The sequence below is a fragment of the Cyprinus carpio genome, chromosome A20 (assembly GCF_018340385.1).
Source record: "Cyprinus carpio isolate SPL01 chromosome A20, ASM1834038v1, whole genome shotgun sequence".
In the NCBI taxonomy this organism is placed as follows: Eukaryota; Metazoa; Chordata; class Actinopteri; order Cypriniformes; family Cyprinidae; genus Cyprinus; species Cyprinus carpio.
In genome coordinates this window covers 20803943-20826989 of record NC_056591.1, presented here as the reverse complement: position 1 = coordinate 20826989, position 23047 = coordinate 20803943, and the positions used below count along the sequence as shown (strand labels likewise).

Genomic DNA, 23047 nt, shown 5'->3' with positions numbered 1-23047 from the left:
TTCTTATAGCTACACAAAGCACACAAACTATGGGAGGGAACACCTGTGAACCTGATCTGGGACATAAAGAGAGCTTACACATTATAAACTACAGTATGTGCTATATGTCTCTCTTTTTGCATAAATGTGTTGAGAACTGTCAAGCACAATAGTTTCTTCATAAAAAGGGCCAGGTTTCCCACTGTCACCTAAAAATACTTGAACCCAAAAGTATGTTTCATTTCTGATGTAAATTTTTGAGACAATCACCTTTGCCGTAATTGCCCTCTAACTTGTCACTCTGGAAGCACATTAAAATGATGCCAGGACAACACTGATTGAACCATGACAGATGGCTTTATAAGAACACAAACAGCTCCAAACCTCCACTACAGACTATCTTGAGCTATAAGGCAGCAGAAATTCATTCAAAAATATAAATGTTATGCTTTCAAGAACACAATTATTAATCATTTAAAAAATACATAATGCATTACATCTGATGGACTAAAAATGAAGAAGACACTTTGACAACATTTACTGCAGTTAATTTTACTACACTACTGTTCAAAGGTTTTGGTTCAGTACGAGTTTTATTTTTTTGAAAGAAATGATTTTTATTCAGCAAGGATGCATTTCTTTGATTGAAAGTGACAGTAAAGACATTTATAATGTTATAACACTTCAATGTCAAATAAATGCTGTTCTTTTGAAATTTCTATTCATCAGAAAATGCTGAAAAAATGCTAAATGCATAAGGGATTTCTTTCAAAAACATAAAAAATCTTACCGACCTCAAACTTTTAAATGGGAGTGTATGTTCATTGTTAATTCATGTTTGCTTATAATCATTAAATGGTGCAAATTTATACAACTTGAAATGTAAAAAAATAAATGAAAATTAATTACATAGAAAGTAACATTAAACAGCATTAATGCTGTAAAACTATTGTTTGTGTTAGCAACTAGTATTCATGCTTCATGGATAAATGTGATACAAATGTGTGCCTTCGAAGGTACTGCCTCCATGAAAAGCTAAAGTTACAATTTTTGCACTATTTTTCTCATAGTGCGGAAACCCAGCCTCTTTGAAAGGTTGTAGTGCCACTGTAGAGGACTGAAACATGCATAATATCAATGGATCAAAGTACTGTACAGCATAGCTTCTCACTTTTTACTATTTATTTGAGGGTATTTTCAAACACGTCGGCAGATGGCTGACACCAAATACATGGCAATTTGCGTGAGTCATTATCCATTCACTTGCTGTTATTCAGTCTGCAGCTGGGCTTATCAGATGTGATCTTTTCCCTTGTACACTCCTGCTTCTATGGCATTCTTGCCATAAAGGGTTAATTTTTGCTTGCCATAAAGGATTTTTTTTTTTAATCAGAAGAGGGGGTTTATTTTTGGGACGGTTGCTAAGGAATGCAAAACTGTCATTTGTGTTTTTGGAGAGGAGGACTTTAAAAGGATGAAGGGAAGTGAAGTGTTTTGCTCCTCTTTTGAAAGAATGCTCTAAAAATACCCCACACCGTTTCCCTGCACCGGCCCACTGAATCTACACTAACCGGACGAAATCCATCTGGCCTTTCAGCGGCCACACTCGCTCCCCACCTCTCTCCTTCTCAGCTGTTGGATCTTCAGTGGTGCACGGCTGTCATGCACACACACACGGCTCTGGATGAGCGGTGCCCTTGAATTGAAGGATAGAGCTGGGGAGATGTGCTCCGCATGCCAATGAGATCACTGCTGTTTTAATAAAGACTCATTTTTGCTGATTTATTAAAGATGGCTCTGCAACATTACCACACAGCCTTATGTTTTTATCCTCTCGTAAGGTTTCTTATGGTCTAGGAAGACTTTAAGGTTTCATTTCTGCGTTAACGAGCTTGATTGCTCACTCTTTCTCTCTTCGGCTGTCTGACCCTTGACGTCAGTATGCAGCATTGACGTCATGCCCAGGTCTCGGGGAGAGGCTGAGCCCTCAGGAGGCTATGCAGGAGAAGAGGAATGCGAGGGATTGTAAATTTGTAGGAACATGGCTGAGGAATTGTTTGAACGAATGCGTTTTGCATGAATAAAACATAAGATGCGTAACTGATAGAGGAATTAGGTCAAAACAGTGGGAAAAAATGGGTCTAGGCCAGGGAAAAGACAGTCAACATAAGCCAGCGATTTCCAGAAAAAAATTAAGATAAGAGGGTCTTTAGAGTGTGCTAGATCCTCTGGGTGACCACAATGCACTGCACACTCATGCCGCCCAAAGGCAAAGTGGTAAACTTTGATTCTGCTTCCTGCTCTGTTCCATCCTGCAAACATACACAGTGTATTCGTCCAGCACATTTCAAATATTTACTCTCATCCGGCCCTCGTGCAGCAAAGATGGAGAGATGTAGAAAAGCAGCTAATCTCTTGTGAATGTGTGCAGTTCTAGTTTTAATTACCTGAAGTGTGGAAACACCTCCAGACCCCTCTCTGACTGACAGGCTCTATGGATTTCTAGGTTTCCATTCTCGTAGTGTTACAAGGATTTTCAGCACTGGATAAATAGCACCGTTCCCTAATGGATTCTGTGTATATGTTTAATGCTTGTAATGCTATGGATCATTGCAGGTTTTCTCTGCCTAAAATATCATCTCTCTTCTCCCATTGAGTTCTGGAGAGAGAGTGCCCTCTAGGCCTAATTGTTAGTATTGCAGGAGAAATTACTACAACAGTATTTTCCCAGTCAGTTATAAAGTGACTATATAGTGCTGCATTCCATTCAGAGTCTTAAGATGGAAAATTCCTGCTTAATATTGCAGACTTAAAGTTAGATATGAAAACAAAATTGGATAATCATATTTTATTAAATGTAGGATGTTGACTACAATGCAGTATAAGCAATGGCACAAGCCAATTAGAATTTAAAAAAAAAAAAGTTTATTGCAAAGATACTGTAAAAATGTACTCTGTCTAGCTATATTATATAATTTTCATATATACACACCAATATAATAATGAACAGCATATACCTACACTACTGTTCAAAACGTTTTTGAAGATTTATTTCATATGCTGTTTTTATTCATCAAAAAATCATGAAAAAATGCATCATGGTATCCACAACAGCAGCACAATAGTTTTCAACATAGATAATAATAAGAAAAAATAATAAGAAGAATGATAGCTGCTGAAAATTCAGCTTTGACATAACAGGAATAAATTACATTTAAAGATATATTTAAATAAAGCAATTCTAAAATATTCCAAAAATTCTAATATTATTTCACAGTATTTCTATTCTTGCTGTATTTCTGATCAAATAAATGCAGCCTTGGTGAACATAAGATACTTCTTTCAAAAATCATACCTACTGAAATCATTTTAATTTATATAAAAAGGTATTCATTAAAAAATTAGTTTTGACAGTTAGAAGTGATTAGAGGAAAGTAATCAAACTTTCTAAATTTTACTTGAAAAGCCATACTGTAATTCAAAACCAAAACTTACCAACTAATTTTAAAAACAGAAAATATTAAATTTCTCTCTAAATTCTTGTTTCAATGTGAGACAAGAAATAATTGTGAAACAGTGGCCAAATATTGAGTGTAATGACTGCAAATCAATGTAATATTCCCAGTGTTGCCATATTATATATCGCCAGCAAAATCTCTATGAAAATATTATCAGTATTCTATACATCAGCCAGAAACTCTCAAGCTTACAGGTTCTTCTCTTCTACACATACAGGTGAGAAGTTTGAGCTACATGCAGGCACAGAGTCTACGCCCAGCGTTGTGGTCCATGTCTGTGACAGCGATACAGATGAGGAGGAGGAACCAAAGAACAACCCTAAACCAAAAATCATCCAGACCCGACGCCCAGACCTGCCAGTCTCACACTGAACTCTACAGCTCCGCACAGAGTCAGGAGGATTTATCCCCTCCACCATCTCCTTTACAGGACCTCTGCCACCCTCCTTCAGAACCTTGTGAAACACACAACCAGGGTCTGAGGGACTCTAATATGTGTTTCTCATTCAGCACAAACATGTATACAATACTAAATGTGCTGTCACAATTTTTTTTATGTTGCAATACTCTGTGTTAAATATGGCTGCTCTCTGTAACTCTTTCCCAATCTGACTCTGTTGTAATGTCATCTGATCACCAGTTAGAGGCAGCATGTACCCGTCCCTGCTCTCACCTACATTTCTGATTGGCTCCTGGGCTGTGGCACATGATAATGTCAGATGTGCCTACTGGCTGATAGCTGGCCACTTGGCTTTGCTCTTGCACCACAACTATGTACCATTTGTACCCAGCAAGCCATTAATAATATTACATTCTTCATAAGGGCATGCTAGCCGCTAAATGTGTCTAAACACCAGCGCTGCATGTGGCACCCTTAGAAATATATCTTTCCTAACAAATTTCTGTTAAATAACCCTAGTATGGCAAAAGGATCACTTTTGCAGAGCAAAAAGTGCAGACCACAAGAATCATTCTCTTCAGGCCAGTGCATGTTCTGGTAGCTGTGTTTTCCGCTGTGTATAACTGTCTATGTGTCTCGCCAACAGTGTTCTTACAGAAAAACGTTAAGCTGACATTTTGACCACACCTTTCAGTGGAACCTATATAAGTTGCTTCCTCAATGTGATTTTTTTGTTTTTGTTTTGTCGTGTTTGTGCCCTTTTGAAGATGGAAACCTTAAAGAACTTTTTTCTTCTGTAAGCTCTCATTAGAGATTAGATGACATCAATGGGTAATCAGATGTCATTTAATGAAGTCTGTATTATGCACGGTTACTCGTTTCTAGAATTTAATGTAGTTGTCCAAATCCACAGCTCTGCTCGTAGTCTGAGACTTTCGCACACAAGTTCATTTCTAATCATGTCAAAGAAAACATGTACAGTAGGATGCTACTGAGACAGATCTTCCAAGTGCTATTACACAGTGGGTAACAAAAAGCAAAAGTTACGAGAGTGATGTCGGCCTTCCTTATTCAGTCAGTATCTTTTTGGTGTGCCTAATTCATTTATGGATTATTTAGCTAAAATAATCTATTTATATATCTAAAGTAAGTACATAACATCAAGGCATGCACACACCATATCCATAGATTTGAGTCGCAAAGGCACTATAAAACCAGAATAGTCGGTAAACATTATTTAGCTATGGTAAAAAGGTTATATTATTTATTCAAAGATATATAAATGTCGGCCATCCAGGACAGTACATCAACACTGTGATGTGTCATTAAAGGGTTAGTTTCTAGGGTTAGTTAATGTGATACTTGACTGCCGCCCTACGTTGAAGTATTATTGTACGAGTTTGTTGAAAATTTAAAGGGGTCATATGATGAGATATTAAGTTTTCCTTTCTCTTTGGAGTGTTACAAGCTGTTCGTGCATAGTTAAGATCCCTAAAGTTGCAAAGACTAAAGTCTCAAACCCAAAGAGATATTCTTTATAAAAGTTAAGACTCGTCCACGTACTCCTAAAACGGCTCGCTCAAAGACTCCCCCACATGTCTACGTCACAATGTGGGAAGATTTGCATAACACCACCCAAATGTTCACGCAAAGAAAGGAGTAACTTTTATTCTCGCTGTAGTATTGTTGCCATCGCCGTCATGTTGTGGAGACGCTGTGTGTTTCATTGTGATAGCGAAACTACTTTGTTTGGCCTTCCAAAAGAGGACACAACTAGAAATCAGTGGTTAAGTTGTATTTACAACACTGTTCCAGAACAGTCCAACCCAAATATTTGTGTGTGTGCAACGCATTTAACGGAGGACTGTTTCCTGGACCTACAATGCCAGCTGTTCTGACTAACAACCTGTAAGTATGTTTTCATATTTAAAGAATTTGCCACTGATGATTCAAATGAGAGTTTTAAGCAGAGTAAAGTAGCGCTTGTTGTTTCTCCGATCAAAAATGCAGACAAATGGTTTTATGTTTTCGCGACGCAACGCGTAAAAAGACAATTTAAGCCATTATAATCCATAATTATGTCCCCACTGGATGCAACAAATGCCTCGTTTGTAATGGGTTTTATTGTTTTTTTCTCATCGCGTCGGGACACGGCATCACAGTTAAGAGGCATAACATTTCAGTCACACACTTTAGGTATTCGGCCAACCACAACGCACTGGATAGTTGGCCAATTAGCGTACACCTCGCTTTTCAGAACGATGAGCTTTGTAAAAATCAACGTTTTAGAAAGGCAGGGCATAGAGGAGCAACAATAATGTACAGTATGTGGAAATAATGTTTTTTTTAACCTTAAACCGCATAAACACATTGCTTTACACCAAATACACAAAATAATGTTCTTTTTAGCAATGTCATATGACCCCTTTAAGGAGGTTATCTGGCTTAAACACCTGTTATTCAGTGTTCACCATTTGTTAAGTGTGGAAGCTGTTTTTCACAAATTTTCCTCAAATCTCTGTTGAATTGGATTGCTCTTCGGTCCAAATGCTGTTGGTTTGCAACTCATCTGTCTGTGTCCATTAGCATGAAAGAATGTAGAAATAATACACCCCATCCCCCTGAAGCAGTGACTCTTTCACTGTTTTGGAAACAGGGTACTTACAGCTCTCTCTTGACATCACCGTCTGCATTGTGACACACAGATGTTTCTTTATGCTACCACAGCCTCAAGCCTTATTTGATCTATTGCTCACAAGACAAGCAGTGCACACTCTGGTCCTCTTCTCTGAAAAAAAATCATAAAAATGAGGCATAGGATCAGTACATGTCAATAGGATAAATGTGTAAACGAATGGGACGAGAGCAATATATCAAAATCAATACCAACCAACCAACCAACCATCCACTGCCTTGGACTTTCCCTTCCAATTCATTATTGCGCTTGGCTAATCAGCTTTTCATATATTCTCTCCTCACAATGACAAAAATCTATTGCAGTCTCACACGCTGCCAGCCTTCCTTACTGTCATGTAATTTAAGATTTTTGTATTGTTCTGTATTGCACTTTCTTATTCACATGACTGTACACAGTATCACTCAGTAACTGTAATTTCCTTTTATTTTTCATGCACTCCTGAAGACATGATATTATCTCTGTTCTTAAAGTCTTTGATCTGGAGTTAGTGTCACTGATGTTGGGAAACAATATCTGTATTGTGTATACTCGAGCGAAACTATTAGTGTTTTTGTCATCTACATGTGCGTCCTGCCTGCCGACACTAAGGAGACATATCTGTATATATTAATCAATAATATTTTTACTGCATTTTTGTACAAATATTCATGGTAGCCATGTACAAGTAGTTGAGATGATTCTTTGTTAGTATTAAAAAAAAGTTTGGTTTTAAAACTCTCGTGTGGTCTGATGACTTGTAGAGGTTATAATGTACAGTATAGATAAATCAACATAAATGTGATATTGAAAATTAATAACATATTATTTTAATGTTTTATCTTAATTATGAGGACACTGGTTTGTAGTGTAAACTGTTTAACCGTTTACTGCACGTTGTTATTCTTCGAGTTATTTACCTTTAGCGGCTAATGAACCGGAAGTCTCACCCATAGGCTTACTTCAGTATTGAAGAAAAAGGTGGATAATAACGAATTAAACTGCCTAACATACTGTACATCATTACTTATAAACAATGGTATTACCTTTGTGGACAATACCGTTACTTCCTGGGTAACAATATGATTCAAGATGATCTGAAAACTGAACACCTGTAGGCCTGATACAATAGTGTCAAAACAATTAGTAATGTCCGATTCATTAACGAATCGTTCATTCGATTCTTTCCTGTGAATCACGGGGACTGGTCCTGAAAACTGAATCATTCCGAGTGATTCTCGAGTCAAAAACTCACTGTCTCACACCTTCTTTCAGTCGACGCAACACTTAAACAGCTTAATGGGAAATACGTAGTAAACAGCTAAACATGTCCAGATGGATTTTACCGGAACGTTTTAGACTATGAAATATGCCATAGCGTGACATTTGGAACCTGGTGTTGATAAAATTACATCGTGCAGTTTTTGAATCGGTTCTTCGAAACAAACGATTCGATTAGACTAGAGGATGCGAGTCGTGCTTAGCATCACTAATGATACATTTGAATAGTCTGCCCTCTAATGGAGTGGCATTGACGCTACGGGCTAAACGGAGCAATTTAAGATTTTTTTAAAGTATATTAATGTTAACAATTTCTAATTTCCTGACATTGTAGGTCAGGTGGATCAGACACTTTAGATGATAACATGACAATGATAATGATATATTTTAATTATACCAATGGTAAAATGTGCTTTTAAAGTTGAGATTCGGCAGCTTACAACAATAACCAAAATGTGTACGCTTGTTTTATTACTTCAAGAGAGAAAACATACATAAACCACAATGCAAACTTATGTCAATTTATCCTTAAAGGGATACTCCACCCCAAAATGAAAATTGTGTCATTAATCACTTACTCCCATGTCATTCCAAACCCGTAAAAGCTTAATTCGTCTTCAGAACACAATTTAAGATATTTCGGATGAAAACCGGGAAGAATTGTTGAATAAAGTTGTTATTTTTGTTTTCTTTGCTTACAAAAAGTGATCCCGTTGCTTCATATAACCCAGATTGCACGTCTGATGGCAGACGGAGTATTCTGACGACGACTTTCATACCTTTTATGGACCTTGACACTGATATTTACTTGGCAGTCTATGGGACAGTCACAGGCCTCCCGGTTTTCATCCAAAATATCTTAAATCGTGTTCCGAAGACGAACAAATCTTTTACGGGATTGGAACGACATGGGGGTAAGAGATTAATGCCAAAATTTTAATTTTGGGGTGGAATATCCAAGGATATTCACAGTCACTGGTGTTTATTTCAATGTTGAGACAATTATTATTTTAGAAGAGCTAAATTACTTTAGAAAAGTAAACCTTTAACAGGAGGCATCATCTAAAAAATATAAATAAATCCCCATTAGCTTACCATTTTATGCAATTTGACCCATTTTTTAATGGTTGCCTGTAAATGCAATTTCACTATCTACCAGAAGATGGCAGTCATACCATCTGTTACTGCTAACTACTCAAACCTAAAAGGAAACATACTGTTAAATGAACATTTTGAAACTAAATTTCAGCTAAATTCCGCATTTATTTCTGTATCTTTGAGACTAGCTGCAATAAAATAGCGAACAATCACATTTAAATATGAAGTAATTTGAATGTCATTATATTGCATTATGTAAGCAAGAATCCCAGTGTTTGCCTTTTTAAAGTCAAAATGTGAATGAAAAGCCACCACAACTCCTGATAAATCAAATTTAGTCAAACAGTCAAATAAAAACAATTACATTTTAATACCTTTTGGTCATGTGACCCTCATCAGCCATTGCATACTTAAACTTTTAAAGTGAAATAGATAGATAGATAGATAGATAGATAAATAGATAGATAGATAGATAGATAGATAGATAGATAGATAGATAGATAGATAGATAGATAGATAGATAGATAGACTTTCGTGACCTGAGTCACTAACTTGCTTAGTCCAAGAAAACAGTGTGTATGTTTGTGTTCCAGGACCAAAGTGTGTGCGTCACCGAGTGTCCTTGTTTCACAGCATTGCAAAAAGCAGCCTGTTAGAAGTTGTGCCAGGCCAGGTTCCTGAACACCAATGCTAGTCTTGCCCATAGAGGCCCTCTTCGACTGTGGCACAGGAATAGGTGCATGGAGCGGTAGCCACCTGCTCAGAGGATTAGCCAAAACCACACATGCCCACAGCCCCACCAGAGACCCTCCATAAACACCAATTGCTTTCCAAAATACCTATTTTTGTTGTGAACCGAAGCATTTGTGTCTTTGGCTCACTATTTAGAAGAATATCACATTCGCTCTATTTTGAATAACAAGGTTTGGTTGTTCTCATTTTTACATGTAAGCTCCATTATGCTTTTACATTTTTTAACATTTAAAAGCCTAATTTTAAAGCCTAAATACAATTGTGAAAGGTAAAAATAGTCAACAATTGAACTACACAAAGGTCACGACTTCAACCTCACCAGCAAAACACTTTCAATAAAAAAAAAAAAATCCTTGGAAATTTGAATTAGAACAGTTTGCAAAAGCGCAATTATAAACACAGCTATAAAGAAAACTAGTTTGTAGATTAGTTTACCTGTTTGATGCAATGACATTAATGTCCCCCAACAACCTCTGTAGTCCCATTTAGCCACTTGTTAGCACCTGCCTTTTTCAAGACAAGTAAAAGCTTTAAAAATCACAATGAGTATTACTGATGTATTTTATGTTGTAGAATAAAATGTGAAAATATCTTGAATTTGTGTTAACCACAGACATTATTTCAGGTATTTAACCAAAAAGAAAAAAAAAACTGACTTTAGGATGATGGAAACTGAAGTGCTAAAATACTTGTTTCTGGGTTTGGGCCTACAAAATATGTCATCCATTCTGCACTCATTTAAAATAGAAGGTAAAATACCTGTAAAAATCAATACAGAAAACTCTTTACAGATTTTTTAGAGTAATTTATTTATTTATTAAAGAAATAGTTCACATAAAAATAATTATCTTACACAGACCAATCATTTCGCTTCTTAAGACCACAATACATTGTCAGAAACCATGGGTATAAATTTTGTGTTTCCTGTTTTGCTCTTTCGATTCTTAAAATGACAATATTCCGTTTCAGCTGGAAATACGTCACTACACTGAAATAAAGTCGGCAGCAACTTCCAGTTCACGCAGACCTTAATGTTCTACTGAAGTGAGTAATTCATCTACATCTTGGATGCCCTGAGGGTGAGAAAATTAAAAGCAAATTTTCTTTTTAGGGTCAACTATTCCTTTAACAACACTTTTTTGCATTAGGAACGCTAATTGGTTTTCATGCACAGTTGTTTGTGCCATCAACAAAGGGTTTTGTTTTTCACAGCGTTCCTGGTACAACATACACAGATTCTGCTGTGTGAATGCAAGAGGAAAGGGACGAGGGTGCTTGTTTGCACGGCTGGGATGGAAGGAAACACATAGGTAGTAGACAGATGGAAGGATGAATAGATATGTTTGCGAATCGAATGGACAGATGGATCTAGAACAAACACACAAACATGAACCCACAATCCTGCCTGCCATAGACAACAATGTGTCTACCATTTATTTAAATCTCAAGTACACAGTAGACCCAAAAAAGTATATAGGCACTTATTGTACGCATGTCATTGCATTACACGGAAAATGTCAGTTGATTTTGTTATCAAACGCATTGGTCAGAAAAACACACATAGCTTACACAAATCATTATAAAGTTATATAATATATATATCCAACAATTTCATGTAGGCCTGGGTATACCAGTGGCGATTGCTTCAATTAAGGCAAGTTAATATAAATTTGTCTAACCAAAGGACAGTAGAAGCATACTAATTTTTACTCTTCAGCCCTATTGGGCAGGAGACCCCGGTGCCACCCAGTCCACAGTAGCCATTGGGGTTCTTGCTGAGGTACTGCTGGTGATAGTCGTCTGCATAGTAGAACTCCTTAGTCATTGTTATTTCTGTGGTGATGGCTCCAAAACCCTCTTCAGTCAGCATCTGTGACAGAAGGCCATTTATGATCAATATACAGTGCCATTTAGTGTATTTGAGTGCATTTAGCCTGCTGAGATCAGTGTATTTTTGTTGTAGCCTTAGAGTAAGTTTCCCATTTTCGGACAAAATAGAAGAATGAATTGAAATCTTCATAAATCAAGCTTTTTTGTTTTTATCCACTTATTACAAATGTTGAAATAAAGGTTTCTTTCACTAAAAAAGGTTGTAAGTTAACTTTTTAAATAATTTTTTACCAATCTTCCACCATCTCTCTGACCTCTCTCTCTCTCTCTCTATATATATATATATATATATAGGTATCATGGTTTGTACAAAAATACTATGCAGCATAACTGGTTTTATCATTGATAATAATAAGAAATGTTTCTTGAGCAGCAAATAAGCAAATTAGAATGATTTCTGAAGAATCATGTGACACTGAAGAGTGGAGTAATGTGCTAAAAAATGCAGCTTTGCCATCTCAGGAATAAACAAAATTAAAAATATACTAAAACAGAAAAGTTATTTTAAATGGTAAAAATATTTCACAGTATTATTGTTTTTAATATTTGTGATCAAAGCAAACAAAAAAAATCTTACAGGGGTGAAACTTTGTACCATTATTGTATATATAATAATTAATATATTTTAGGATTGGCTATATTCTTTTATGATATTTAACATCCTGGTGTTCTCTTCAGGCCCATGGTAAATCCTTTGTGAGGTAGTACAACATTCATTTAGTGAGAGACACAGAAAAAGGGAGTAATGCAGATTTCTAAATTGAAAGGGAACGGCAGATGTTCACTTCTTAATCCAGATGTTCAAAGTAGTCCGTTAGGAGGATTATTGAAAGTATGAGTACCCACACACTCCCAATGATCCCTGCAGCATCCACGGCTTCCACATGGCTGGTGCGTGGAGTCTATCTTGATCTGCCCCCGTTTGTCTTTCTCTCAGTCAGAGTTTGATTGTTTGGGGGGTCGATAAGAGAAAGCAGTGGGACTGTGGCTTTTGTGAAACTAAGAGATCACTGCATCCGATTACCGTTCCACAACCCACCTTTACCTGAGGACAGTCTGACCCTTATCTGAACTTAATTAAACAGATAGTTCTGATGCTGAAATCTGATTGGATCAGCCACATTAAAAGTTGTTATTGAACCAACTGTGGCTGCAAGTCAATTCTACATTTACACCAACACTTTAAAAAAGTCTGTAAAAAGAGGGCCTAGTGTACTGTGGTAATATGAAGGAATTTTCCACAGGGGTTTTACACATTTGAATTACACAATGCATTATGTTGCTGTTTTAGGGTTAAAGGAAATGTCTGCAGACTTATTTATCCTTTTTTTTGTACTGACACCTGACATGCTTTAGTGCAGAATTACACACTGAAAAAAACACAATTTCTGCACCTGGTTTTAAAACAAGTAAAAGGTTTTGAAAAATGAGTTTTGCTTGCAATAGCGTCTAGTCCACAACCTTTCCCATTCTCTAACCTCTTTCTCTCCATCTCCGCATCTCAGTGCCTGTGTGAGAGGGAGGGTTGATTCTGTGAAGGAACTTGGCAACTACCACATTTTGCTGACCATCTGGCAAGAAGCAGTTATGCACCTGTTAGGAGCAGCTGCAGGAGACAGGAGCTAGGTACAGACATATCATCTCTCTCTCTCTGTCTCGCTGTCTTTTTATAAAGTCCTAGCAAAGCCTGTATATCCATCCATCCATCAGGTGCCCTAAGGGGCCACAGGGAGCTCCGCCAGTGAAGACAAATTAATACAGGTTCAACTGGAAGGTATGCGGGCAAAATGTGCCTGCTTTCACCAGATGAAAAATTTCATCCTGTGCAGAAAATTGAGGTTGCTACACTGTCATGGAATTTGAAGAAAACGCTTAAAATGTAAAAAATGTAAACCTGCTGACAAGACCAGCATGCATTTCCATGGCAGCCCAAGCTGATTTATTATAGTTCGAAAAAATGATTTGGTGATGGTCTATCTGGTGGCATGATCTCTCTGGTTAAACTTAAGACTCAGTTAAGCCAGACCAGCCACAATGGTCTTTTCTAAACTATGGACACTTCTGAGAATAATACATGAGATATTGATTTTATAGATGCATAGGTTGTGGCCCAGATTGTGACTAAAATGAGAAAAGAATAAATAAATATATAAATAAAACAGTGAGAATAAATTAAAGTTTATTCAAGGGAAAAAAATTAAAAAAAAAATATAAAAAAAATAATACATATATATATATTATATATATATATATAATATATATATAATATATATATATATATATATATATATATATATATATATATATATATATATGTGTGTGTGTGTGTGTGTGTGTGTGTGTGTGTGTGTGTGTGTGTGTGTGTGTGTGTGTGTGTGTATATGTGTGTGTGTGTGTGTGTGTTTGTTTTTGTGTGTGTGTGTCAATGAATGCAACTTGCCACAATGTCCAATTCTTGAACAAAAGACTCTTAAGAACCATTTATTTTTAATGAGTCAGTCAAAAAGATTCATGAAACAGTCTCAAATCTGCTGCACAAGTTAGTGTCTTGAATCAGACCCAATGAATCAGTGAATCATTCAAAGCCGTTTCTGAGTTCACAACTCTCACACTGAATTGTCATTTTTCTGAACTAACCAGGAACTTGAAATCAAAGATACATATTATAAACATTTCTGTTATCATAAAAAGTAATAAATAAATATATGTTTAGTGCAATTGCACTAACATGAATTAACAACTAAGAGCATTTATTAATCTTGTTTAAATGTTAAAGGGATACTCCACCCCCAAATGAAAATTGTGTCATTATTCACTTACCCCCATGACGTTCCAAACCTGTAAAAACTTTGTTCGTCTTCAGAACACAATTTAAGATATTCTGGTCATTATTTTTGTTTTCTTCGTGAACAAAAAGTATTCTCATCACTTCATAACATTACGGCTGAATCACTGATGGCAGATGGACTATTCTGACGATGCTTTTCATTCTTTCCTTGACCATGACACTGTTATTTATTTGGCAGTCTATGGGACAGTCTCAAGCCTCCCAGTTTTCATCCAGAATATCTTAAATTGTGTTCGGAAGATGAACAAAGCTTTTACAGGTTTGGAACGACATGGGGGTAAGTGATTAATGACAAAATGTTCGTTTTGGGGTGGAGTAACCCTTTAATTCTTACAAATACTTATAAGACAAATAATAATAGTATTTTTAAAAATGAACATCAATCAAGATTAATAAATGCTGTATTTGTTTATAGTTCATGATACATGTTAATGTGTACAATCTTATTATAAAGTTTTAAAATATTCTTTAAATTCATACTGCATATATAAAAATCAATATTGCATGTATCTACACTCTGAGAAGAAAGGTACAAAAGCTGTCACTGGTGTGACGACCTTTCAAAAGATACACCTTTGTACCTTATTTAACCCTAAAAGGTGCATATTAGTACCTTTGGAAGTTTTTTGCCCTAGTGAACACCTGAGTGTAGCTTTTCCTGGTGAAATAGTTCTCTTCTATTTGCTGTCTTATCTCTTTCTGTTTTGAGTCAGTAAAGCCATTTGACATGGCCTAGCAATGCCTTCACACTGGCTAAATAACACCGCACGAGTACTACAGGTTTGTACCATCAACCGCCGCTCTCAGCAGGCAAGTGCCAACCGGCAGCTGGCCAAGCTGGCATGAGCCGAATGCAGCAAATCCCAGCATTCTGATGCCCTGCACAGGGTCTGGCTCCACCCATCAACACACCATCACCAGCAACCACTCCAACACATGTGCAGCTATTAGCAGGCACAGTCACCAAGGAGACGTGCTTTTGGGTAGCGTGGCACAGTTTTGTGCTATCAGAGAGAAGAGGGATATGACCAATTTACTTATAATAGCATATCAAGTTGTCAATTTCCATTTCTAACTTTTGGAACACATACATGAACAGCTGAAGCAAGAACCTTCCTGAAAACAGACCAGAGCTCGAGCCAAGAGCTTGTAATTATGGAGAACATTAAGATGAGTTCAATTTTTTAGGTTCATTTAGAAAACAGGAAGTATTATTACACTCACTCTGGAATACTTGATATTGATTGGTCTATCAGGGTAGTGAGCAGTCAAACATTTAGTATGATTACTGCTATATTGTATATTTAAACTGTACATGCAACGTACCAGTTTGTTCATGTCTCTTGTATCATTACACATTTTATTTTTATACCAATGCAAGAACATCTAATTGGTGTCACCTTGTTGAAAGAAATTAACATTTTTATTTTTTTGTGTTTGTTTAATTTTTTGTGTAGTGACAGTAAAGAGTTGATGTGTTAAGTAGATTAAGTTTTTTTGTAAATTCTTTTATTGAAAGATTAATATTTCATGGTATTACTGTTTACTGTGTTTTTGCTCAAATAAATGCATCCTTGGTGAGCATAATTTAAAAAAGCATTTAAAAATCTTACATTCATTTTCAAAATACTGAGTTAGGCCACACTAACCTGATATAATCACACACACTGTATAGTACAGATAGGAAGTGAATTGGAATGCAGATCTCAGGTTTATTTCTGGTATGTTTACCTTTCCTTTCTCTGTGGTGGATTTACTGAGCTTTATGTGGCTTTGATGTAGAGAACAACATTCAAATTAAAAAAATATTTTTTTATAGCAGCTGAGCACAAGGAATGTAAATAATGTCCGGTTCTTTGATTTGAAACTGCTATGAGGGTGAATGAATAAACAGCAAAGAGATGTCACCAGGTTTATTCTCATTATCCTTTTGTTTCAGCCTGACTCTAGCCTACAATTGAACTCCAATCCCCAGTCTGGCTCTGGCTCAGGGTCTCTGGTCTGTCATTATTGTTCACCTCATTCTTTTGTCTTTGAGCTCCTTGAGTGGCCTTGATGTTGAGACGGCCATTCAAAGCCAGCAAACGGTTTCATTCTCTGAGGAAGAGTCATTTTTATATGATTCAAACATGGAACAAGTCACAGGTTTGACTTGAAATCAGTGGGAATCATATAGTGAGGTGAACAAAGTTATTTAACCAAGTCAATTTAGTTACATTTTTGTCTTTGTGTATTAATAAAACAGAACTAAATCCCTCCTATTATATTTAATAAAGCTATCTAGACTGGAAGCATAATTTGTGGCAGTTTCATTTAAGTCACCTACTCTATTTCCCCATCTGTCTGAAAAAAATAAATATTATTTATATATTATTTAAACAGAATGATAGATAGAAAAAAACAACAGATTGAAAGCTAGAATGATAGATTCATAAAAAAACTATATATATATAAATGTAGAAAGAAAGATGAAACAATAGCTAAAACAATATAAACAGAACAACAGAATGATAGAAATAGTGGATGTGTTATGTTTTGTTTCTGATCTTTTTTTGCTTATGATATGTATATGCAATTTTACCAACACACATCAATCATAATAATAATAATTATGCGAGTGATTTTTTTTATACCAATGGATTAATAAGGTTAAACCAGTGAGCTGAAACCATAATAGCTGATTGGTCTTTTTTTTTAGTGAATATTTTGCAGTGACTTGCAGCTTCGACACTTGCAGACGGTTGTTTTTTATTGGGGCCGGTCTGTAAAATAGATCTACTTCAGTCAGCAGACACAAAGAGAGAATGCCACACTGGCTGGATGAGCGTTTCTCTCTGCACGTCAGTTCTATCTTTTATTCATTTGTGCACTTATTCAATCAGATCTTCATTATGCCACATGCCTCCCGTGGTCAGGGGTCACTATGCCTCCAGGGAGCATGTGGTTCACCCCATCCATGAGTGATGCTCAAGTCATGCGGCTTCAGAAAGGGGGTCGTCAGCCTACAGGGACCCAGAGTTCTCCAGAACAAAGAGGCTAGACAAACACGATCCACAGACAAACGCAGAGGGCCTGATTCCAGTGACCTTATGCACAGCCTCTTTAGTTCAAAGAATGAAGACAAAGACCTTAAGCTTCACTTTGAGGGACACCGTGATGGATGATGTCAACGCTGACCACATGCGACACGTCAGTTCGTTTAACTGGAAAGACAATCGAAGATAAAATGCAAATGACCATTGTTTTGGTTCTGCATGAGCTCAAATAATGTGTATCTCAGATAGATTCAAATAGGGTTTAGATAAGAATACAATCTACATTGTGATTAACCAAAAAATAGGAAGGTGCTATTAAAAATAGGACTTCAATCAAAAGACATTAGGCCGCTAATGCTAAAATATCTCTGAATCCCTCTAAATGTCAAGAGTGATGATTACGGAGTCATCTCTGAAACATGCGGTGGTGTAGGTGGCGTGGTGCTGAGCTGTTTGGTGACATGTTCCTGTGTTTTGTTTGCACGCTGCTAAATGCATGAAATTCAGACTAATTAATTTGCGTGTCAGACAGAGCAGTCATTTGGTATGCAAATACCTGCATGTCCTGGTTAAGCATAAAAAAAATAGAGAGAGAGAAATGTGAGAGTCAGAGATAAGGAACCTAATTTTTTGGTGAAGCAATTTTAAACTGAAGAAGGGAAACTGTAAAATTAGAGAGCAGGAAAAAGCAAGGTGTTATAAAGCTAGCATCGAATTAGCAAGAGGAATATTAGAGGCAAAGACTAAACACTTTTAAAGATGATATTCACATAGTCCAAATGATCCCTTTAAAAGAAGAGTTCACTTAAATCTTTTTGTCATTATTTACCCATCCTCCCAACCTTAATATTTTTATCTTTTACAGTGAGAAATAAAGGCATAAATCTCTAAAGAAACTCTTTTTCTACAATAACAGCTTATGGTGCCACGCTGGAATATACTGATCTCCGAAAATGCACACTGGCTTATGGTGCCACGCTGGAATATACTGAAAACTTTCATCCATATTTTATATATATATGTATATATATATATATATATATATATATATATATATATATATATATATATATGTATTATGTGTGTGTGTGTGTGTGTGTGTATGTGTGTGTGGTGTGTGTGTGTGTGTGTATGTATGTATATATATATACATATACACACACACACATATACTGTAATATACATACATATATATATACTTCATATATATATATATATATATATATATTTTTTTTATATAACCATCATATATATATATATATATATATATATATATATATATATATATATACATATATATATATATATATATATATACATATACATATACATGTATACATATATATACACATGTATACATACATACATACATCATTTTTAGTAAATAAATTCACTTCCATTCATTCATTGATGCCACCCAAACATTCAAAATGCTCAAATATGTACTCAGTTCGAGCCTGTTTTTGCTCATAAAAATAAGTTACATGTCTTTCCATAGAAGCAGACATTCATCTCCAGGACTGAGGTCACTTGTCAACAGTACAGACACAGATTATCACTAGTTACTCATAGTTAGTGGAATGTTTTAAGTGGACTATCAAAATAATGTGTAACTGACTTCTTTCTGAACTGTTTTTGTTGACCAAAACAACATTGTATGGATGACCCAGACACATCCATCAAAACATCATCTTTTGTGTTCCACAGAAGAAATAAAGTCATTCAGGTTTAAAATGACATGAGGTTGAGGCAAAATGTGTCAAATAAACTACACCTACATTTTTTTCGTTGACAAAATAAGCAGTATTATAGAGCAGTGGTTCTCAATTCCAGTCCTCGCAACCCACCGCTCTGCATATTTTGCATGTCTTTCTTATTTAACACACCTGATTCAGATAACCAGCTAGATGAGTTACAGTAGATGAGAGATCCATGCCCAAACTGTGTTTCGATTTACGTGATCCCTACACAGTATTCACTGGTTTCTACTTCCTGAGCGCAGGAAATCAGATTTGTGCTACATCACCGTCTGCGGTGTCTTCACACACAGACAAAACTAAGGGTGGCGGTACCTGGAGGTAAACCTGGTTTACTTTAGAAGGCATGCATGTGCATTTGTGTTGGGTTTGCCCTTGAGATCAGGGTCTGTGTCTTTGAGAACTCATCCACTGGCACTGAGACTGGCATGGCTGCTGAGGAAGGTGGCACAATTTATTTCCTGGCAGCTCTGTGCTTCTGTCCATAATGATGTTTAGGGCTATGAGTTCTCCCGTGCCAAAAATCTGCTCTATAGCATTTGTTGAGGTCTCTTGAGGATATCATCATGAAGGAAAATAAAACCTTGATTGTCTGCAGTCACTAGAAGAACAACGAGGGGAGGAAATGGGACGAGAGGATCAGTGGTCAGATGGTAAAGAGGGGAGACAAACACATAAAGACAGCCAGCCATCTGATCTGGAAACAGTAGTTCTGTCATGCTCAACTGTAGGCATAAATGTGCTCTGATGCTTTGGGTTTGTGGGGTTTAATTATGTTTCAGATCACACAAATGTAAATAATCAAAGTTTCTCTGGACATGTTAGAATCTCTTTATGAGATGCAAAGTGGCAAACTTGGAGGTGTAAAATACAGAATGAGAAGAGAAGAAAAGAGAAGGGAAATTCATTTTTACAGTTCTAGGTTTTTGTCATATTTTTTTTTTTGACGAAAATCTCCATTAAATTCAGTCAATATTTCGACATGCCATTCAGTTAACTACAGTTTGACTACATTATAATCTAATTTTAGTTATGTAAGTAACATTTTATTTGATGAGAATATTTTATATTGTATTACCAATTTAAAATATATTCTGTCTATTGTTTCTATGTTTCATGTATTTCTTTTTCAAACATTAAAAATTTGAATTTTGCATTTAATTCATAATTTTTGTTTGAAAAGACTGACATTAACACTGGATGAGATAACAATGACAAAAGAAAAGATAACAATGGTATTTTTTTTTAATTATCAATGTTTTGTCATATTCATTCATTTTAGCTATTTTTACTCAAATTTGACCAAAATAGCATCTATTTTTAATTAATCAAAAATCATTTGAAAAAATTAAGTTTATGAAAAAGTGCAAAATTAAACCAAATATTTAAACTATTAATCTATTAAACAATGTTATTTTTTATTTTTTTTACTTTTGATAAAAATATCCTTCAAATTTTTACATACATACATACATATATACATATACATATATATACATATATATGCATTTTAGTCAATTTTACTACAACTTGACAAAAATGTTGACTAAAAAATTACAAAATTAATTTATAAAGGTAAAACAGTGGAAAGGGAGGTTGAGAAAAGAAAACAAGAGACCAAAACAATAAAACAGTTGAGATGAGGTTTAAAAAGACGACAACAGATGACAATGGTTAGAGATAAGACGAGAAGAGAAGAGAAGAGAAGAGAAGAGAAGAGAAGAGAAGAGAAGAGAAGAGAAGAGAAGAGAAGAGAAGAGAAGAGAAGAGAAGAGAAGAGAAGAGAAGAGAAGAGAAGAGAAGAGAAGAGACTAGGTCAGAATAAATAAGACGAGACGAGACAACAGATCACAATGGCTAGAAAAGAAGAGAAAAAAAGAGAAATGATGAGGTGATACCACAACAGAATAAAATAGATTCAATGATGCACACTAAGAACAAATGTTAGAGACAAGAGCATGCAAGATGAGAAAAAAAATACGATAAAATAAACCAAAATGAGATGAGATGAGAACAGAATAGACAACAAGAGAAAATGACAATGGTCAGCCATCAGAGCAGGGGAGAGGGCTGGATCGAGGAGCAGAGAGCAGCACACTGAGGAAGGCAGGACACAGGAAGCGAGAGCAGCACTGAGCAAAGAAAAGTTCAGTTTGTTACTAAAGCAATTTGAAGACAGATTTGGCCGGCAGATGGTTGGCAGCGCAGTGTTTGTTAAACCAACTGGTCGGGTACATTAGGATGTCGAGGAGCAGCATGCATTGAGTCTCCATTTAGAACAGCCACACATGGGGGAGGGGAAGAGGGGCTGCCGGCCTGGCAAGCTGGTCAGGAAATAACAGGAGCGGTCGCAGAGCGGCCGGGCGAAAAGCTAATTAGCCTATGCATGGCCCGCAGTAACACACAGACACACACTCTATAATGAGACTCAGGTACAGTATGTTTAGTGCCTCATACGGATGGAGAGACATAGAAAATACTCATCCAAACACCTCGGCTTCCTTCCTCTTTCAATTTAATCTCATCAGTCTACTGCAGTCTGATCTGACCAAGTTTTGTTATGTGAAATACAGCTGAAATGAAATGAAATAAAATATAAATATTAGATTAAAATCTTAAATTAAATGAAAATTAGAAATGTTCCCTTGGCAGCTAACTGAAATGAGTAAAGTTTGAAGAACTAAAATTACTGGAAAACAAATAACGAAAATAAATAAAAACTAAAACTGATATAAATTAAACTTAAATAGTAATACAAAAAAGCTAATAAAAATTACAAAAAAAGCACATAAGATTATTAAAAAAAAATAACCTAAATTAAAATAATACTAAAATAACAATGCACTAAACTAGTGAACTGTCAAATTCTAAAGCACAGTTGTATGTGTATGCCTAAAAAATATAATATTTTACAAAAGCAATAAAAAAATGGTTCATCCCATAAACATTTTGGAAAAACATTTGATTATTTTTTAAAGGATTATTTGACCCAAATATACAAATTCTCCCATCTTTCACAAGAAACATAATATATTATTTATGTATATATGTATGATTCAGTGATTCATTTACGAATCAGACCTTTTTACATTTCCTGAAAGAGAATCACAAATTTTAGTCTTTTCCTCACACAAAACAACTCATATGGATCACTTTTATGATTCCTTTGTGGTGGGAATTTTGGAGTTTTCCAGCTTCTATCTTCATCTGCTAACATTATATTGATCGTGTGGTTGGGATATTCTTAAAAAAAAATCAGCATGCAGACTACAAAAAAAAAAAAAAATGGACCCTGGAAGAAATAAAGCCACTCAAGGCAGTGGCCTGGAAGAAATAAAGCCACACAAGGAATGACATGAAGGTGAGTAAATAATGACAGAATGTTTATTTTGGGGTGAACTGTTCCTTTAAAAATCAATTAGCCGTCCTTGGAAGGCCACACAATGAAAGTAAAAAAGCCACAAACACCCACTTCCGATACACCTCCTCCCTCGTAATTACAGCCCGCATTATCCATGGGAGACTGGTGGCGAAGGTGCGACTGGGCTTTTACTGCGCTAGTGTGTAATAGAGTGAGGCTGCAGTCGCTAATTAAAGCCATTGTGATTTCTTGCAGACATTGATGGGGAGGTGTAATTGGTGGACTGCAGTCAATCTCCTGGATTTTGCTCAGGGCGCACAGAGACTACGTAAACCACACATGTAGAGGCCTCGGAGGGGAAAAACCTGTCTTTTGTTAGCCCTTAATTGAGATGATAATAGATGGGAACATGCCACACCAAGTTCTTGAGACGTGAGGACAGAGAGAAGGAAA

The 23047-nt window shown here is 36.0% G+C and overlaps 2 protein-coding genes across 5 annotated transcripts in view; one reads left to right on the top strand and one right to left on the bottom strand.

The window, feature by feature from the left end:
• Positions 1-4946, top strand: part of LOC109069124 (calcipressin-2-like) — a 60306-nt gene extending 55360 nt beyond the window's left edge. For all 3 annotated transcript variants that reach the window (XM_042778085.1, XM_042778084.1, XM_042778086.1), the window contains one exon: positions 3715-4946. In XM_042778085.1, coding sequence (XP_042634019.1) covers positions 3715-3869 — 155 coding nt within the window. In that variant the 3' untranslated portion in view covers positions 3870-4946. The remainder of the gene's footprint in view (positions 1-3714) is intronic.
• A 5547-nt stretch (positions 4947-10493) lies between these two features.
• Positions 10494-23047, bottom strand: part of LOC122149015 (mitochondrial peptide methionine sulfoxide reductase-like) — a 65495-nt gene continuing 52941 nt past the window's right edge. For both annotated transcript variants that reach the window (XM_042778083.1, XM_042778082.1), the window contains one exon: positions 10494-11573. In XM_042778083.1, coding sequence (XP_042634017.1) covers positions 11403-11573 — 171 coding nt within the window. In that variant the 3' untranslated portion in view covers positions 10494-11402. The remainder of the gene's footprint in view (positions 11574-23047) is intronic.